The sequence below is a fragment of the Oncorhynchus nerka genome, linkage group LG26 (genome assembly GCF_034236695.1).
Source record: "Oncorhynchus nerka isolate Pitt River linkage group LG26, Oner_Uvic_2.0, whole genome shotgun sequence".
Classification (NCBI taxonomy): Eukaryota; Metazoa; Chordata; class Actinopteri; order Salmoniformes; family Salmonidae; genus Oncorhynchus; species Oncorhynchus nerka.
The window spans coordinates 32080982-32101425 of record NC_088421.1 but is presented as its reverse complement, the minus strand read 5'-3'; the positions used below and the strand labels follow the sequence as shown (position 1 = coordinate 32101425).

Sequence of the window (20444 nt, the reverse complement as noted above, 5' to 3'; positions counted from 1 at the left end):
TGCAGAACTATTTATTGGATGCGTATGACAGCTCACTGAAGCACAAGAAGTCTGAATGCTCTGACTTCTGCAGAGGCCCCATTGCTGTAAATGCTGTACTGGTTCTGCAGATGTCCAATTGACCATAAATCGGCTTTGACCGAATGAAAGTGTGTAACAAGGTTTGCGGGTGTGGCTCCCTTGCGCACACTCGATAAATATAATTCCACCCCAGAATACACACCCGCTGGGTAGCCTACCAATTTGAAGAGGGAGTTGTTGTTAAATTTGTTTTTCTGTTCTTTCAATTAAAATAATCCCTTTAATACAGTGTACCTTTAATTTGAATTTGGTCGGCACCAGACTAGAATGTAGACTATTGAGAATGTGTTCACAATATGGAAAGATAGCCATGAGAACATACACACAGTGTAGAAAGCATGTTCTTCCATGACAGACTGACCAGGCCAATCCTGGTGAAAGCTATGATCCCTTATTGATGTCACCTATTATTTCAATTTCAATCAGTGTAGATGAAGGGGAGGAGACGGGTTAAATAAGGATGTTTAAGCCTCGAGACAATTGAAACATGGACATGTGTAATGTGTGCCATTCAGAGGGTAAATGGGCAAGAACAAATATTTAAGTGCCTTTGAGCAGGGTATGGTAGGAGGTGCCAGGGCAAAAACTGCAACACTGCTGTGTTTTTCACACTCAACCACTTCCTGTGTGTATAGAGAATGGTCCACCACCCAAAGAACATCCAGCCAACTTGACACAACTGTGGGAAGCATTGGAGTCAACACGGGCCAGGATCCCTGTGGAAGGTTTGACACCTTGTAGTTCATGCCCCAACGAATGGAGTCATGTTCCTAATGTTTTGTACAATCAGTGGATAATCGTCTCCATTTCAGAACCCACCATTAGATTTAAAAACAGTGATTTTACACACATTTATGTTTAGGGAATAATCACAAATCCTACTTCATGGAAAAATAGCATAACGGTGTGGAAGTTATTAGGGAAGGTCAGAAATCAAGTTCTGAATACATGTATCTGTAGACACACCTCTGCCAGACCGCCATTTGTGTGATCTCCTCCCAAACGAAGAGCTGGCTGGCACATGCATTTCCTCATGCTTAAGTTCAAGTTCAGAATGCAGAGAGAAAAGTGTGTGAAAATAAAAGTTCCATTTACACCATTTATTTCAAATCACCAACGTTTCTGCCTTCACCACGGCCCTGCAGCATGTGAAAGCCAGTGTTGTATGTGTTGACTACACTACAGCATAGGACCACAGTAGGCCCTCATCAGTGGCCTGTGTATTATTATAGAACCTTATAGAACTCTACATTCAGTGATAACTCAGTCACAAACATTTTGAAATACAACTAAACCCAAAGACATGTTACAGTGACTCACGTTCAGAAACAGTTTCAACGTGAGATAAACAGTCCATGGAAAGAGATGAAGAATCGAGATAAGCAAGTAAATAAACACACACACACAAAGCCCCGCTGCCTTGCCACCCAATTATTTTCCAAACCACGTTACCATCCATCGGTTAGCCCTTTATAAAGTGGTTGGTACAATCTTCTAAATCTCCAGGCTTTTTCAGCGAGCAGCAGCCACAGATGACTAATGGACGCAGGGGCCAGTAATGCATGTCATTTGCAGACTGCATGTTGAGCGGGAGAGCGAGGGGAAGCAGCTTGAAGATCCTAATGTTACCTTTTAGTGGCCATTTGAAGATGTTTTTCCCCCAGGAGTGGCACTCTAACACCCACCCCCTGAACCCTCGCCACCGTGACAACTCACAGATTACAGGAAACATGCAGATCCCAACACTTCACTTGATAGGCCTTGATAGTTCTCTGAGAAATAGATTTAAATTCAATAATTAAAATCTTTCAAATACTTTAAGCTTTTGGTGTCATCTGCCTGCCTTTTGGGACTAATCTATTGGCCCATTACTCAGCCAGGCAAGCTCAGTCAACCACAAATAAACCATTTAAAATGATTTCAAATAGTATTTGGAGCAGGTTGGGTACAGAGCTGCCATTCCTCTTTGGTTGGTTTTCTTTCACCCGCTCTGTGATGATGTGTTGTGTAATTGAGGAGATCAGTCAGTGGAGGCCTATTGGTGGCTGCTCCCCAACTCATTACCAGATGTTAGGTCACTGCTGTTTATACACACACACACACACACACGTGAAATAAACAGTCAAGAGAATAGAAAGTAACAAAGTGGATACATTCATATGGACAAATTCACTTGGTTGGTGCAGGTGAAGAACCTTGAGATTTCATTGTATTTGATTGACGCTGTGCTGTACAAATCTAATGAATTATAATATTGTTTAGTGCAGTGACAACGATGGTGGTGTTCATTCACTTGGAGGTCAAGGTGGAGGTCAATGTGTTTCTAGATATGGAAAAACAAAAACACTGAGCTTTTACACAACTGCCCTATCTGACATTTTTTAACAAAAACAAACTTAAAGTAAACTTAAACACATGATCTCATATTCGATATGTAGCTAGCTGACCAAACTGTACACTGACTGGTAATGGTGGGATATCCACAACCATCATCGCATATTTTTTAAGCTCTACATATAGTCTAACTTTTAATTTTTTAACCCCTATTGATTTGATAGATGCCATATTTATTCATATCCCCTCTTATCAAAGATAAATGAAATCCCACCTTCCTTCAGCCTGACAGGCAGTGTCATCTGATAATGTAAGAATAAATGAGCAGGTTTCTGAACAGGAGTCTGATAAGGATGTTTGTAGAAAACTTGTTGTGGAAACAGTTTCCTATATACACACACCTCTGTTTTGGGCTTTGTGTTATTCGCTAAACAGGTTGTGCCCTTTATACTTAAAGGGTTGCTCATGCAAGGATATAATCATACTATATTGCTAAATATTGTAATCGCAAACCCACAGATACACACACTCCCTCTTTGAAGGGAACAGAAAAAAATATATGATTTGAAAAGTAACAATATTTCAACTTACTGACAGTTGAAATGACAGCCTGCCTCTCTTGGTTGATGGAGGTTTATCCGTGTGTCGTGTTAATAGGCTTCAGCCTGATTGCAATATGCTGAGATAATATATCATTCCATTATTCACACAAACATTCCATTGTGAGCATATGAAAACCTTTCGATGGAGTTCAAATCTCGACAATTCCCCTTCAAGTCAGTATTTGACCGTTGGAGTCACGTTGAATCGAGTCCAGCAACCTTAGACCACAGTGTGGACCCTGAAATGTTACAGTCCAACAGAGTGATGATTGTCCAATCTCCTCCAATAGCAGAGCAGCAGCTTCTTCATGGGAACCGTAGTGCCAAGTGTCTGTGGTACTGAATGTTCCAAATAAATATACATTCTTATAAGGCAGTGTTCCATGTCACACCGGACAAAAGGATCAGGTGGAAAATCCCTTTAATAAGAAGGGGATTGTGAAAAGGGGGAGAGTGTGAAGAGAAGTATCAGAGAGAAGCACATACAGTATGTTGGGAATCCTAGTGGCAGAAAAGTGGTACTGCAGCTTCTGATCTACTCAACAGTTATAGTTAGCACCATCGTCTCCCTCCCCCCTATTTCAACTCAGGACTGCTTCCGAAACATGAAGATGTCTCTGGTCTTGGAGCCTCTCTTGCCCTCGGGGAGTGGGGTGGGGTTGGGTGAGGGGGAGGGTGACGGGGAGGCAGAGGGCTGGGGGGTGGCTGTGCCTCCATAGGGGCAGCTCTGGGAGTCGGGGTGCTCCCCAGAACACTCCACGGCCGGGATGTAGCGACTGTCCCACATCCCTGGACCGCACAGCTTACACAGGTCATGGAGGCTGCACGGGATTCTGGGTAACAGACGGAACTGGTAGAGCAGACTACGGGCCTGGTAGTAGGAAGGGTGGGAGAGAGAAAGGAAGAGAGAGAAAAAGAGCATGTGAGAGAACAAGGGACTGGAGGAGAGGAGTGACAGTGTATGAGAGAAAGAGAGCATGTGAGAGAACAAGGGACTGGAGGAGAGGAGTGACAGTGTATGAGAGAAAGAGAGCATGTGAGACTGAACAGGGACTGGAGGAGGGACTGGAGACAGTGTATGAGAGAAAGAGAGCATGTGAGAGAACAAGGGACTGGAGGAGAGGAGTGACAGTGTATGAGAGAAAGAGAGCATGTGAGAGAACAAGGGACTGGAGGAGAGGAGTGGCAGTGTATGAGAGAAAGAGAGCATGTGAGAGAACAAGGGACTGGAGGAGAGGAGTGACAGTGTATGAGAGAAAGAGAGCATGTGAGAGAACAAGGGACTGGAGGAGAGGAGTGACAGTGTATGAGAGAAAGAGAGCATGTGAGAGAACAAGGGACTGGAGGAGAGGAGAGAAAGAGAGCATGACAGTGTATGAGAGAAAGAGAGCATGTGAGAGAACAAGGGACTGGAGGAGAGGAGTGGCAGTGTATGAGAGAAAGAGAGCATGTGAGAGAACAAGGGACTGGAGGAGAGGAGTGACAGTGTATGAGAGAAAGAGAGCATGTGAGAGAACAAGGGACTGGAGGAGAGGAGTGGCAGTGTATGAGAGAAAGGTTAAACACGAGGAAGACACGTAGAAAGGAGGAAATAGAAGGCAGCAAAGAAGCTATACCTCAAGACTTGCAAAACAGCTAACAGTATCACACTTAGTATCATGGAGATTTGAATAACATTTGACTAAATCAATATCTCCTTCAGACGTGGAAGAACATGATCTAACGCAGCCTAAATCAATTAACGTGATCTAATTTAAACTAAATAGGGCTGAGCTGTTCACAGACACATCAAACCTGATAGGGGTTCTATAACAGTCCTAACACCTGCATGCTAAAATGTGCTGTTGCTGCAGCAGCACTATTAACATGGCATCCATAAACATGAGAAGACAGAGACACACTACCGGCCATGACTCAGAAATCCTCAACATGGCATCCATAAACACGAGGAGAAGACAGACACACACTACCGGCCATGATTCAGAAATCCTCAACATGTCATCCATAAACACGAGGAGAAGACAGACACACACTACCGGCCATGATTCAGAAATCCTCAACATGGCATCCATAAACACGAGGAGAAGACAGAGAGACACTACCGGCCATGATTCAGAAATCCTCAACATGTCATCCATAAACACGAGGAGAAGACAGAGACACACTACCGGCCATGATTCAGAAATCCTCAACATGTCATCCATAAACACGAGGAGAAGACAGAGACACACTACCGGCCATGATTCAGAAATCCTCAACATGGCATCCATAAACACGAGGAGAAGACAGAGACACACTACCGGCCATGATTCAGAAATCCTCAACATGTCATCCATAAACACGAGGAGAAGACAGAGACACACTACCGGCCATGATTCAGAAATCCTCAACATGTCATCCATAAACACGAGGAGAAGACAGAGACACACTACCGGCCATGACTCAGAAATCCTCAACATGGCATCCATAAACATGAGGAGAAGACAGAGACACACTACCGGCCATGACTCAGAAATCCTCAACATGGCACCCATAAACACGAGGAGAAGACAGACAGAGACACACTACCGGCCATGACTCAGAAATCCTCAACATGGCACCCATAAATACGAGGAGAAGACAGAGACACACTACCGGCCATGATTCAGAAATCCTCAACATGGCACCCATAAACACGAGGAGAAGACAGAGACACACTACCGGCCATCATTCAGAAATCCTCAACATGGCAGGATCACAGCAAGTATTTCAAGACTCTTTGAGGGCTGGGGAGCAACAAGGACTATTATGCTTTGTTGTATTACAAACGCCATTCCTTTTAAATCCATTCGGCGCAGGCGATGAGTGTACACTGAGGGGATGAGTTAAGAATTAAGCAGTCACCATAGTATGCTAACTAGAGGGTAAAATGCTAGCGTTGCATAACATGCTAGTATAGCCTAGCATAGCATGATGAAAAGTGGCCCAGCCTTGGATGGAGTAACGCATCGTCATGCTAAGGCTAACTGCTAGCGTTACCTTGCGCAGCACCAGCTCCCCGTTCATGTGCATGGAGAGGTTACTGAAGTGGAGCAACATCTGGTCGGTGGCTAACTGCTGCTCCGTCACGTCATCACCGTACAGCACGATGATGGCCACACACGCAAACAGATGGAAGTAGTCCGTCTGAGGGAGCGATAGCATGTTATTGACAAAGTACATTTATACTGGACTGTGGAGAGCCTGCCTACAGTACAGTTTGTGTGTCTGGTTGTGTCTACATCCAACTCTAATCTCCATAACTAGTGTGTTGTATGAATGATGGTTATACCTATAGCAGGCTATAAACTCTTTGATATTGGTGTATGTATGCTAATGTTGTGTGTTTGTATTGCTCTGTGTACACTAATTCCACGTACAACATGATGTTGCTCTGTGTACACCAATGTCATGTACAACATGATTATGTTGCTCTGTGTACACCAATTCCACGTACAACATGATGATGTTGCTCTGTGTACAACATGATGATGTTGCTCTGTGTACAACATGATGATGTTGCTCTGTGTACAACATGATGATGTTGCTCTGTGTACACCAATGTCACGTACAACATGATGATGTTGCTCTGTGTACACCAATGCCACATACAACATGATGATGTTGCTCTGTGTACAACATGATGATGTTGCTCTGTGTACACCAATTCCATGTACAACATGATGATGTTGCTCTGTGTACACCAATGCCACATACAACATGATGATGTTGCTCTGTGTACACCAATTCCACGTACAACATGATGATGTTGCTCTGTGTACACCAATGCCATGTACAACATGATGATGTTGCTCTGTGTACACCAATGTCATGTACAACATGATGATGTTGCTCTGTGTACACCAATGCCATGTACAACATGATGATGTTGCCTGTGTACAACATGATGATGTTGCTCTGTGTACACCAATGCCACGTACAACATGATGATGTTGCTCTGTGTACACCAATGCCACGTACAACATGATGATGTTGCTCTGTGTACACCAATGCCATGTACAACATGACAACATGATGATGTTGCTCTGTGTACACCAATGCCATGTACAACATGATGATGTTGCTCTGTGTACAACATGATGATGTTGCTCTGTGTACACCAATGTCATGTACAACATGATGATGTTGCTCTGTGTACAACATGATGATGTTGCTCTGTGTACACCAATGTCATGTACAACATGATGATGTTGCTCTGTGTACAACATGATGATGTTGCTCTGTGTACACCAATGTCATGTACAACATGATGATGTTGCTCTGTGTACAACATGATGATGTTGCTCTGTGTACAACATGATGATGTTGCTCTGTGTACAACATGATGATGTTGCTCTGTGTACAACATGATGATGTTGCTCTGTGTACAACATGATGATGTTGCTCTGTGTACACCAATGTCACGTACAACATGATGATGTTGCTCTGTGTACACCAATGCCATGTTGCAACATGATGATGTTGATGTACAACATGATGATGTTGCTCTGTGTACACCAATGCATGTACAACATGATGATGTTGCTCTGTGTACACCAATGCCACATACAACATGATGATGTTGCTCTGTGTACACCAATGCCATGTACAACATGATGATGTTGCTCTGTGTACACTGCCACATACAACATGATGATGTTGCTCTGTGTACACCAATGCCATGTACAACATGATGATGTTGCTCTGTGTACACCAATGCCATGTACAACATGATGATGTTGCTCTGTGTACACAATGCCATGTACAACATGATGATGTTGCTCTGTGTACACCAATGCCATGTACAACATGATGATGTTGCTCTGTGTACACCAATGCCATGTACAACATGATGATGTTGCTCTGTGTACACCAATGCCACGTACAACATGATGATGTTGCTCTGTGTACACCAATGCCACGTACAACATGATGATGTTGCTCTGTGTACACCAATGCCACGTACAACATGATGATGTTGCTCTGTGTACACCAATGCCATGTACAACATGATGATGTTGCTCTGTGTACAACATGATGATGTTGCTCTGTGTACACCAATGTCATGTACAACATGATGATGTTGCTCTGTGTACAACATGATTATGTTGCTCTGTGTACACCAATGTCATGTACAACATGATGATGTTGCTCTGTGTACAACATGATGATGTTGCTCTGTGTACACCAATGTCATGTACAACATGATGATGTTGCTCTGTGTACAACATGATGATGTTGCTCTGTGTACACCAATTCCACGTACAACATGATGATGTTGCTCTGTGTACAACATGATGATGTTGCTCTGTGTACAACATGATGATGTTGCTCTGTGTACAACATGATGATGTTGCTCTGTGTACACCAATGTCACGTACAACATGATGATGTTGCTCTGTGTACACCAATGCCACATACAACATGATGATGTTGCTCTGTGTACAACATGATGATGTTGCTCTGTGTACACCAATGTCATGTACAACATGATGATGTTGCTCTGTGTACACCAATGCCACATACAACATGATGATGTTGCTCTGTGTACAACATGATGATGTTGCTCTGTGTACACCAATTCCATGTACACCAATGCCACATACAACATGATGATGTTGCTCTGTGTACACCAATGCCATGTACAACATGATGATGTTGCTCTGTGTACACCAATGCCATGTACAACATGATGATGTTGCTCTGTGTACACCAATGCCATGTACAACATGATGATGTTGCTCTGTGTACACCAATGCCATGTACAACATGATGATGTTGCTCTGTGTACACCAATGCCATGTACAACATGATGATGTTGCTCTGTGTACACCAATGCCACGTACAACATGATGATGTTGCTCTGTGTACACCAATGCCACGTACAACATGATGATGTTGCTCTGTGTACACCAATGCCACGTACAACATGATGATGTTGCTCTGTGTACACCAATGCCATGTACAACATGATGATGTTGCTCTGTGTACACCAATGCCATGTACAACATGATGATGTTGCTCTGTGTACAACATGATGATGTTGCTCTGTGTACACCAATGTCATGTACAACATGATGATGTTGCTCTGTGTACAACATGATGATGTTGCTCTGTGTACACCAATGTCATGTACAACATGATGATGTTGCTCTGTGTACCACATGATGATGTTGCTCTGTGTACACCAATGTCATGTACAACATGATGATGTTGCTCTGTGTACAACATGATGATGTTGCTCTGTGTACACCAATGTCATGTACAACATGATGATGTTGCTCTGTGTACAACATGATGATGTTGCTCTGTGTACAACATGATGATGTTGCTCTGTGTACAACATGATGATGTTGCTCTGTGTACACCAATGCCATGTACAACATGATGATGTTGCTCTGTGTACAACATGATGATGTTGCTCTGTGTACACCAATGCCATGTACAACATGATGATGTTGCTCTGTGTACAACATGATGATGTTGCTCTGTGTACACCAATGCCATGTACAACATGATGATGTTGCTCTGTGTACAACATGATGATGTTGCTCTGTGTACACCAATGCCATGTACAACATGATGATGTTGCTCTGTGTACAACATGATGATGTTGCTCTGTGTACACCAATGCCATGTACAACATGATGATGTTGCTCTGTGTACACCAATGCCATGTACAACATGATGATGTTGCTCTGTGTACACCAATGCCACGTACAACATGATGATGTTGCTCTGTGTACACCAATGCCACGTACAACATGATGATGTTGCTCTGTGTACACCAATGCCACGTACAACATGATGATGTTGCTCTGTGTACACCAATGCCATGTACAACATGATGATGTTGCTCAGTGTACAACATCTGTGTACAACATGATGATGTTGCTCTGTGTACACCAATGTCATGTACAACATGATGATGTTGCTCTGTGTACAACATGATGATGTTGCTCTGTGTACACCAATGTCATGTACAACATGATGATGTTGCTCTGTGTACCACATGATGATGTTGCTCTGTGTACACCAATGTCATGTACAACATGATGATGTTGCTCTGTGTACAACATGATGATGTTGCTCTGTGTACACCAATGTCATGTACAACATGATGATGTTGCTCTGTGTACAACATGATGATGTTGCTCTGTGTACAACATGATGATGTTGCTCTGTGTACACCAATGCCATGTACAACATGATGATGTTGCTCTGTGTACAACATGATGATGTTGCTCTGTGTACACCAATGCCATGTACAACATGATGATGTTGCTCTGTGTACAACATGATGATGTTGCTCTGTGTACACCAATGCCATGTACAACATGATGATGTTGCTCTGTGTACACCATGATGATGTTGCTCTGTGTACAACATGATGAATGCCATGTACAACATGATGATGTTGCTCTGTGTACAACATGATGATGTTGCTCTGTGTACACCAATGCCATGTACAACATGATGATGTTGCTCTGTGTACAACATGATGATGTTGCTCTGTGTACACCAATGCCATGTACAACATGATGATGTTGCTCTGTGTACAACATGATGATGTTGCTCTGTGTACACCAATGTCATGTACAACATGATGATGTTGCTCTGTGTACAACATGATGATGTTGCTCTGTGTACACCAATGCCATGTACAACATGATGATGTTGCTCTGTGTACAACATGATGATGTTGCTCTGTGTACACCAATGCCATGTACAACATGATGATGTTGCTCTGTGTACAACATGATGATGTTGCTCTGTGTACACCAATGCCATGTACAACATGATGATGTTGCTCTGTGTACAACATGATGATGTTGCTCTGTGTACACCAATGCCATGTACAACATGATGATGTTGCTCTGTGTACACCAATGCCATGTACAACATGATGATGTTGCTCTGTGTACACCAATGCCATGTACAACATGATGATGTTGCTGTGTGTACACCAATGCCATGTACAACATGATGATGTTGCTCTGTGTACACCAATGCCATGTACAACATGATGATGTTGCTGTGTGTACACCAATGCCATGTACAACATGATGATGTTGCTCTGTGTACAACAATGATGATGTTGCTGTGTGTACACCAATGCCATGTACAACATGATGATGTTGCTCTGTGTACACCAATGCCATGTACAACATGATGATGTTGCTCTGTGTACAACATGATGATGTTGCTCTGTGTACAACATGATGATGTTGCTCTGTGTACAACATGATGATGTTGCTCTGTGTACAACATGATGATGTTGCTCTGTGTACAACATGATGATGTTGCTCTGTGTACACCAATGCCATGTACAACATGATGTTGCTGTGTGTATGCTGATGTAAACTTGGGTACCTGGTAGTGTGCCCAGCAGGCCTCCCACATACGCAGGGCCTCTGTGTCGGGGAACTCCCGTTTGAAGCAGAGTAGGAGCCAGCGGTGACAGAACAGCAGCTGTAGGCCGTCCTCCCCCAGCTGGGTCAGGTGCTGGTGGAACCGGGGCAGCATCAGACGCAACAGCTCCCTCAGGTACATCTGGAACGGGGGAGAGAGAGATGGTTAGGGCACTAATGTGGATATGAATATAACGCCACACACACACACACACACACAAAATAAAACAGGAGAATCACAGATAGAGAGAGAGAGTTAGGGCACTAATGTGGATATGAATGTAACGCCACACACACACACACAACAAAATAAAACAGGAGAATCACAGATAGAGAGAGAGAGATGGATAGGGCACTAATGTGGATATGAATGTAACGCCACACACACACACACAAAATAAAACAGGAGAATCACAGAGAGAGAGAGAGAGAAGTGTGTGTAATAAAAAGAGAGAAAGACACTTTCTCTCCCTCGGTCCCCTTACCAGTTGTCTCTCCATGTCCTCGTCGCGGGGAGAGCTGATGAAGATGGTGTTCTCCATCAGGCCTACGAAGCACCAGAACGTGTCACTCTCATCCTGCACCTCGGTCAGCAGGGGGGCCACCAGGTCAGACATGCCCTGGCAGTAGCCCATCTCTGGGTTGAACACCGCGTAGTTCAGCAGCACACATCTGGAGGAAGGGAGGAACACCACCACAGACAATATCAAGAGATCATAGTCGCCTCATACTAAGTTACACATATTACCTCATACTAAGTTACACATATTACGTCATACTAAGTCATACATATTACCTCATACTAAGTCATACATATTACCTCATACTAAGTCATACATATTACCTCATACTAAGTTACACATATTACCTCATACTAAGTTACACATATTACCTCATACTAAGTCATACATATTACCTCATACTAAGTTACACATATTACCTCATACTAAGTTACACATATTACCTCATACTAAGTTACACATATTACCTCATACTAAGTTACACATATTACCTCATACTAAGTTACACATATTACCTCATACTAAGTCATACATATTACCTCATACTAAGTTACACATATACTAAGTTACACATATTACCTCATACTAAGTTACACATATTACCTCATACTAAGTTACACATATTACCTCATACTAAGTCATACATATTACCTCATACTAAGTTACACATATTACCTCATACTAAGTTACACATATTACCTCATACTAAGTTACACATATTACCTCATACATATGACCTCATACTAAGTCATACATAAAGTTATACATACAAAGTCATACTAACCCATCACCCTAACCAACAGGTCATATAGATGTTTAGACACTGTCGTTAAAACAATCAATTTAGATCAAATCAAAATGTATTTTTCACATGCTTTGTAAACAGGTACCAGTACAGAGTCCATGTACAAGGGTACGAGGTCATTGAGGTAGATATGTACATATAGGTAGGGCCCTATAAAGTGACTAGGTAACAGGATAGATAATAAACAGTCACAGCAGTGTATGCGATGAGTCAAAAACGTTAAGGCAAAAATGGTCAATGAAGATAGTTAAATAGTTAACCAATAGCTACCCGAACTAACTATTTAGCAGTCATAGCTTGGGGGTAGAAGCTGTTCAGGGTCCTGTTGGTTCCAGACTTGGTGCATCGGTACCGCTTGCCGTGCGGTATCAGAGAGAACAGTCTATGACTAGGATGTCTGAGTCTGATCATTTTTAGGGCCTTCCTTTGACACCGCCTGGTATAGAGTTCCTTAATGGCAGGAAGCTCGGCCCCAGTGATGTACTGGGCCGTACACACTACCCTCTATAGAGCCTTGCGGTCGGATGCCAAGCTGTTGCCAAACCAAGCGGTGATGCAGCCAGTCAAGATGCTCTCAATGGTGCAGCTGTAGAACTTTATAATGATCCCGAGGGTCCCTGACAAATCTTTTCAGCCTCCTGAGGGGGAAGAGGTGTTGTTGTGCCTTCACGACTGTGTTGGAGTGTGTGGACCATGATCAGTCCTTAGTGATGTGGACACGGAGGAACTTAAAGCTAAATAACACTATGGCATTAAAACAGAGGAAGCGAATGAATAAGACAAATATGAAAAGTGGTGAGACAATATTGGTCCATAATAATACATGAGAGTTCTAACCTCCCCCACCCCTACTCTACTTGACCCAGTTATTTTTACCAATACCGAGAACCAGCCATGAGTCACTTAACAGCCTGGTTTTGAAAGCCTTTAGCTCCTTCATTTAGGAAGCTATTAGCTGTAAGTATGCATCAGAACTAGTGCTCTAACAACTTACTGGGAGTCAATAAAGCATGAAAGTCATTAGCTAGCTTCCCCCAGGGTTCAGAATATGATATTCATGTACAATATTACCTCCTGTGCACTGGACTATGGGATAGGAAATATGAGGAATGGAAAAGGTGAGGAAGAAAGGGAGGAGAAAAGAGTGGTAAGAGAGGAGAGAGAGAAATGTAGAATAAAGAGTGAGAGGGAAGGATATGGATAGAGATGAGAGGAAAGACAAGTGGTAGGGGAGAGAAGAGGGAAATACCCAGACAGAGCCATCTGTCCTGACCTCATGATCTCCACATTGGGGTTGTTCTCTCCCCTGAAGAAGTGGTTGCTGCGGTCTGTTCTCACCACGTCCTTATCCACGGTGAACTGAACCTTCCTCCAGAAGTCACTGTGCTCCTCAGGACTCATAGACAACCTGGGCATGGCAGGGACAGGCAAGGGTTTTACTGGGTTAAATACTGGGGCTATGCACTAATGTCAACCAAACTTAAATGGCAGTTACTCAACTTCAAAAATGTACTTTTAATTTAACCCTTGATAGGATGTCAGGAAAAGGGTAGGGTGAGGATGTTGGGGCAATGTAAACCACTTAAACAACCTATGATCTAACCCTAACCCCCTCCCATCACTCTCTGGCTGAGAACCTGAACACTGAGGACCTGACCCTAAACGAGCAGAGCAGAGGGGATTTAATTAACACTATTTGTTTTCCATTGAGCCCCGCCAGGAACAATAACACTCGGCCTGATGCAACTTCACGCAACTGTTTACTTTCTGGGTCTGTGTTTGTCTGCCTCTCCCTCGGCGTCTCCTCCCTCACTCCCTCCTCTCTCCCAGTCCCTTGATCCCTCTCTCCCAGTCCCTTGTCCCCGCTCTACCTCCATGCCTCACTCTCTCCCTCTCTTCTTCCCTTTCTGGAGAACTGTCAGCACCTGTACCTGGTCCTGCTACCAGAATCCCCTAATCGTGTAACTCAACATTAACATGTAAGACCACAGAGACATCAGACCTTGTAGAAAATAGATGAGCAAACTGAATCAACTCTCCACAACCCTCTCCTCCTCCAGTGTTTGTTCAGAACAGGTATATATTGACATCTCTCTCCTCTCCAGCAGGATCATCCATGTTTAACATCTTCAACAGTACTGGCTACAGCACAGAACATCAAATCAAACAAGCAATAATTGATTCCTTCAAAATGTGACTTATATAAATAATATAATGTTATATTTCCATATAGAACTAATTGATTTAATTAACAGGGGCTGGTCATTAGTCAGGATCACAAACAGATGATTATTAGGGTGTCATACATGTTCATGACAAGTCTAATCAGTTATTATACCTGCATCATAATGCATCATATCTGCAGGCTTTAAGTAGAGTTACCGGTGCCACCACCTTTAGAAGGCCGAGACTGTAGTTCCAGGGTCTTAATGATGAGCCAATGGCCCCTGGAGGCTCAGTCAAGTGTTTTTCCATCAGCCTCATCACATCACAGGAGGAAGAGAGCGTCTAATTGGCTGGTTTGGATGACATCTTCTGATGTAATCTAAAGGTTAATACGCCATTCCGCTGAAGACCGGACAATTATCATATTCATTCTGTGCAGTCGTGCATCACACCTGCACAAACATGCACACTGTGTGGAAGCTTAGGTAGCCTAGTGGTTAAGAGCATACGGCCATTAACCAAATGGTCGCTGGTTCGAATATCCAAGCAGACTAGGTGAAACACCTGCCAATGTGCCCTGGATCAAGGCACTCTAATTGCTCCTGTAAGTGGCTCTGGACAAACGTCTGCTAAATGACTCAAATGTCAAATGTAAATGTATTGAAAAAGAAAAAGGATTAGGGACAGACAGACAAGTAACGCTGGAAGGCTAAAATAAACTGACTGGTTGCATCCTTCACTCTCTTTTAGTGTGTGTGTGGTGTGTGCGTTGTGCGTGGTGTGTGCATTTTGAGCTGTAGTCATCATATTGATAGAATATAAGAGTAGAATATGGGTAGAATATGAGAATATGATTTGATCAGCGATTACATGTTTTTACCCAGGAGGCCTGTTAATTTACACCCAGCACTCCCATAACAACGTTCTGTAATTGTGTCTATTGATTGCTCCATTTGCAAAGTGAAACCACAAGGTGTGTGTGTGTAACAGTTAGCAGGATATGGCTTGGTGCCACCTTATTCCTTTGTATAAATTAACCACATATGTTCCAGTGTTATGAATGTCCTTCTTTCATCGAAAACAACACAATAGAACCCCCCACACACACACACAGAGGAACATGGTCAGCAGCAGTGCAGCTCCCCTGGATGGAGAGCCATTAGTTATAGTAAACCCCCCAGACACCTACCTCCGCTGCTGGATGTGGTGGTACTCAGAGCGTTTCTGCAGTCTCCAGGCCTCTCTCTCCTGGGAGGAGGAGTCACAGCTGTAGTAGTGCAGTAAGAAGGGCCACACCTCCCCGCGGATGGATGGGTCAATGCCCCCAAAGAAGATGGCCTGAGAGGGGGACAGAGAGGACATGATCAGCCTGGGTAGTAGAAGTCTAGAATTCAAATGTTATCTAACTACACCAGGGTTCCCCAACTGGTGGCCCATTGGCCGAATTAGTGCTGTGAGTGGTTTTATTTGGCCCCCCATTTATTGAGAGAATTTTGTAAAAAAAAAAAAAAAAATTTTTTTTTGCATTTCCATTGTTTGACATAAGACTAAAAACACCAGGAAATCAGCTCCATGTCATTTTTAGTTAAGAAATCTGTTCAAATATTCCCATGCATAATAGAGAGACACGTGATCGTATACAAATGTAAGCAAGTCTGTCAGTCTTCCAAGGTCTTATCCCAGCTACACACTCACCTTGCGTAGCTTGTACTCCTCCTCCACCTGTCCGTTGTGGTTGAGGTGTCGGAGCCAGGTGGTGACGTCCAGGCGGCGGTACAGACGTTCCTCTGGGTGGGTCTCAGAGGACGGCAGGGTGGGCCTCCGGATGGAGAACTGCATACATGACTTCTCATCCACTACCTGGAAGAGAGATCGATAGGTGGGGGGCAGAGAGGGAGCGAGACAGACAGGTGTGGGGCAGAGAGAGAGAGATATCAAGGAACTAGCCATTATGCCAACACTGAAATAACATGGCATCTAGCCACAATGCGAACACTGTAGGAACATGATATCTAGCCACAATGCCTCACCTGGTCTTTGAGCTGAGTCTCTCTGCAGCACTTCCACTGTTGGAAGACCTCAGCCAGCTTGTCCAGACCTGCGTGGTGGAAGTGGAGGACCTTATACTGGCTCTCCCTGCTGGCGATCACCAGCTGACCACTATTACACGCCTCATCACTGGAATCACAACATACCATTCAAACATACAGAAACACTGGCTGAAAGAAACACACATACCATGTTACTGCACTGCTAAAACATGGCTTATAACATATACAGCAAACTCTCAGTTGAAGAATTTCAGAAACATTTCCTGGATTGTCAAATACAGTCATTTTTTACATACATATAGGCCCACTTTCTGAAGTGACTTTTCATTTATGTAATCGTTGGACAATGATAATCCTCCCCTTTACCCTCACAGGCCAAACAACACAACTGTATGCAGGTGAGTTGTTATGAGAGTAAAGTTCCTGAGGTCATAAAGTATCCAGACAACATGACCCCACATGACCCCTGGCTGACCTGAAGAAGAGGCGGAGCGACCTCATGTGACCCAGGTCGACCCGGAACACTCCCCCCAGCTGCTCCAACGCCAGCACCTTCTGCTGTTCCTCCCACCGCATGCCCTGCGATTGGCTGTTGTTCTCAGAGGGAGCGTGGCTGTCCAGGCTGGAGGCGGAGCTAGCCGAATGGGTCATGGACTCGTCGCACAGCTCCCTGAGAAAATGAGGGGGGAGAAGTTGAGTTGGTTATAGGATCAGATTAACTTACACCCACAACTATTACTGGCTAAATGCAAAACAGACCTTAGATCAGCGTCTAAGGGAAACTGATGGGACCATGATTTTGGAGAATCGTTGCATTGCACACAGAGGTAATTCTAACAACACATAAGCATAGACATGGCAAACAGGGTCCAGAGGGCTATGTACTGTTTCTGACTAGTGTTGAATATCAGAAGTCTATTTTACTGCCCTGTTGTGGTTCCTTGTTTTATGTCCTGGGATTGTTCTGGCTTAGACCATGGGACAGAGAAGAATGCATGGCGGTTAATGTGCAGCGGGGGAACCACGCACATCACACACACACAGTGCATACAACAGAAACTGTGTGTACACACACACACACACAGCACAGCGTCTGCCTTCCAATTTCCCCAGTCATTCCCCCAAGGCCACTGTTTGTTTCCCCGGCACTGTAACCCGAGCTGGGGGTTCCTCTACTGCGTTAACACACACACACATCTGGGTAAGGGGGTAAATAAAACAATTAACAAGCAAAACACACCCCAAGACACATCTTGGAGAGCCAGACCTGAAAAGCACAGTGACGTATTAATTGCAAATAGGGCCAGTAAACACAAGTCAATAATATGGAAAAACATTTACATTTAAATGCTGTTTCCTTGTATGCCGATGGAACAGTATTTCTCTAAGTCCATAATAAATACAAACAGCCTATGAGCTGGTCAGTTTCAAACTAAATCAATGGTTGTGAATTGATCATGTCTCGGGTTGTCACATACCTGTATATGGGAAAATAATGTGAGATCCATGGAGACAGCAAGGTGTCCCTTCATTGGTCAGATTCACTGCCCTCTGGATCATGTATCAAATCATGAAAAAGGTCCCAGTCCTGGGACACTACAGCACAGAGGAGTGGGGAGATTCTGTCTGCCTCAATATAAACCTAGTCATAGCAGACCTGGGTTCAAAAACTAGGTCATAGGCCTATTGTATTACATTGAGGTGCGGAGAGAACATACAGAAACCAAAAGTCTCACACTTAATGGTCTGCTTGAATAAAATCTGACAACATTTGATTGATTAAAACATTGCCTCAATAAAGGAATATTTCAACTGCGCTACATGCTAACTACTGTAACTGAGATATTGCTAAGCTATCTGTCTCTATGGGCTTTCCAGTTAACTAATCAGCATCAACAGAAGGTGTTGAACATGGACCTGTTTTAAATGTCGTCTACTTAAATCAATGAAGTGAAGATATCTTACAGTAACATACCAGTGGGTGCTACGGAGAGGTTTTAAATGTCGTCTACTTAATCAATGAAGTGAAGATATCTTACAGTAACATACCAGTGGGTGCTACGGAGAGGTTTTAAATGTCGTCTACTTAATCAGTGAAGTGAAGATATCTTACAGTAACATACCAGTGGGTGCTACGGAGAGGTTTTAAATGCCATCTACCTCATCAGTGGATCTCAATTAGCTAATGCTAAATGTTCACAATAATAGCTGATGCTGTTCTCTATAGCGACTACACTATAGCCTATGTATACAGTGTTATACACAGACTATGCACTGAGTGGACAAAACATTAGTAACACCTGCTCTTTCCATGACAGACTGAATCCAGGTGAAAGTTATGATCCCTTATTGATGTCACTTGTGAAATCCACTACAATCAGTGTCGATGAATGGAAAGAAACAGGTTAAAGAAGGATTTTTAAGCTCTGAGACAATTGAGACGTGGATTGTGTATGTGTGGCATTCAGAGGGTGAATGGGCAATACAAAATATTTAAGTGCCAAGAACTGCAACGGTGCTGGGTTTTTCATGCACAACAGTTTCCAGTGGGTATCTAGAATGGTCCACCACCCAAATGACATCCAGCCAATTTGACAACTGTGGGAAGCATTGGAGTCAACATGGGCCAGCATCCCTGTGGAATGCTTTCAACACCTTATAGAGTCCATGCCCTGACAAATTGAGGCTGTTCTGAGGGCAAAAAGTGGTCGGGGGGGTGCAACTCAATATTAGGAAGGTGTTCTTAATGTTTAGTACACTCAGTATATGTCAACAGCATGTTTTGATGGAAAAGCTGTTTTAATGGCATGTCCCTCGTCAGGGGAGCTACAGCTACAAGCTCCCCACCTACGTGATGCTCTACCCCAGGGACAGAGCTCTGGCATCACCCTGAGAACCAGAGCCTGGGGCTCAACCCCCATGGTCCCTAAACTCAATGAATGATGTGGCTGTAGAGCAAGTAGAAGAGACACTTCTTGGTGTTCTATTAGATTGTAAACTGTCAAGGGCAAAGCATATTGATTGCATTGTTGTAAAGATGGGGAAAGGTCTGTCTGTGAGACATCACATGCAACCAAACAGTTGTCCAGTCAGGTGCGGCAAAACAAATACCTAGAAAAGATGCAGCTGGCACAGAACAGAGCAGCACGTCTGGCCCTCAAATGTACATGGAGGGCCAATGTCAATAACATGCATATCAGCCACTCCTGGCTCAGAGTGGACGAGGGATTGACTGAATCACTGTCGATCGTTGTAAGAAATATTGATGTGTTGAAAGTACCAAGTTGTCTTTTCAGCCAGTTATCACAGCTCAAAAACCCAGTCCCCAAGTAAGAACAGAGACTGGGAAAATGACTACATGGTAACTCAGGCAAGAAATATGAAACACCTCAAGGAACAACATGGACTGTGAAGAGACACACACTAACAGTTTTCTTTGGATGTTTTCAATGTAG

The 20444-nt window shown here is 43.5% G+C and overlaps 1 protein-coding gene across 1 annotated transcript in view; it reads right to left on the bottom strand.

The window, feature by feature from the left end:
* Window positions 1-1166: 1166 nt before the first annotated feature.
* The window catches only part of tbc1d16 (TBC1 domain family, member 16), a 33711-nt gene continuing 14433 nt past the window's right edge, over window positions 1167-20444 (bottom strand). Inside the window, exons 5-13 of the mRNA XM_065010434.1 lie at window positions 17465-17659; window positions 16969-17116; window positions 16634-16798; window positions 16128-16276; window positions 14046-14180; window positions 11932-12118; window positions 11409-11588; window positions 6036-6182; window positions 1167-3888 (exon numbers count right to left, since the gene is read on the bottom strand). Of these exons, the coding sequence (XP_064866506.1) occupies window positions 3604-3888; window positions 6036-6182; window positions 11409-11588; window positions 11932-12118; window positions 14046-14180; window positions 16128-16276; window positions 16634-16798; window positions 16969-17116; window positions 17465-17659 (1591 nt within the window). The 3' untranslated portion in view covers window positions 1167-3603. The remainder of the gene's footprint in view (window positions 3889-6035; window positions 6183-11408; window positions 11589-11931; window positions 12119-14045; window positions 14181-16127; window positions 16277-16633; window positions 16799-16968; window positions 17117-17464; window positions 17660-20444) is intronic.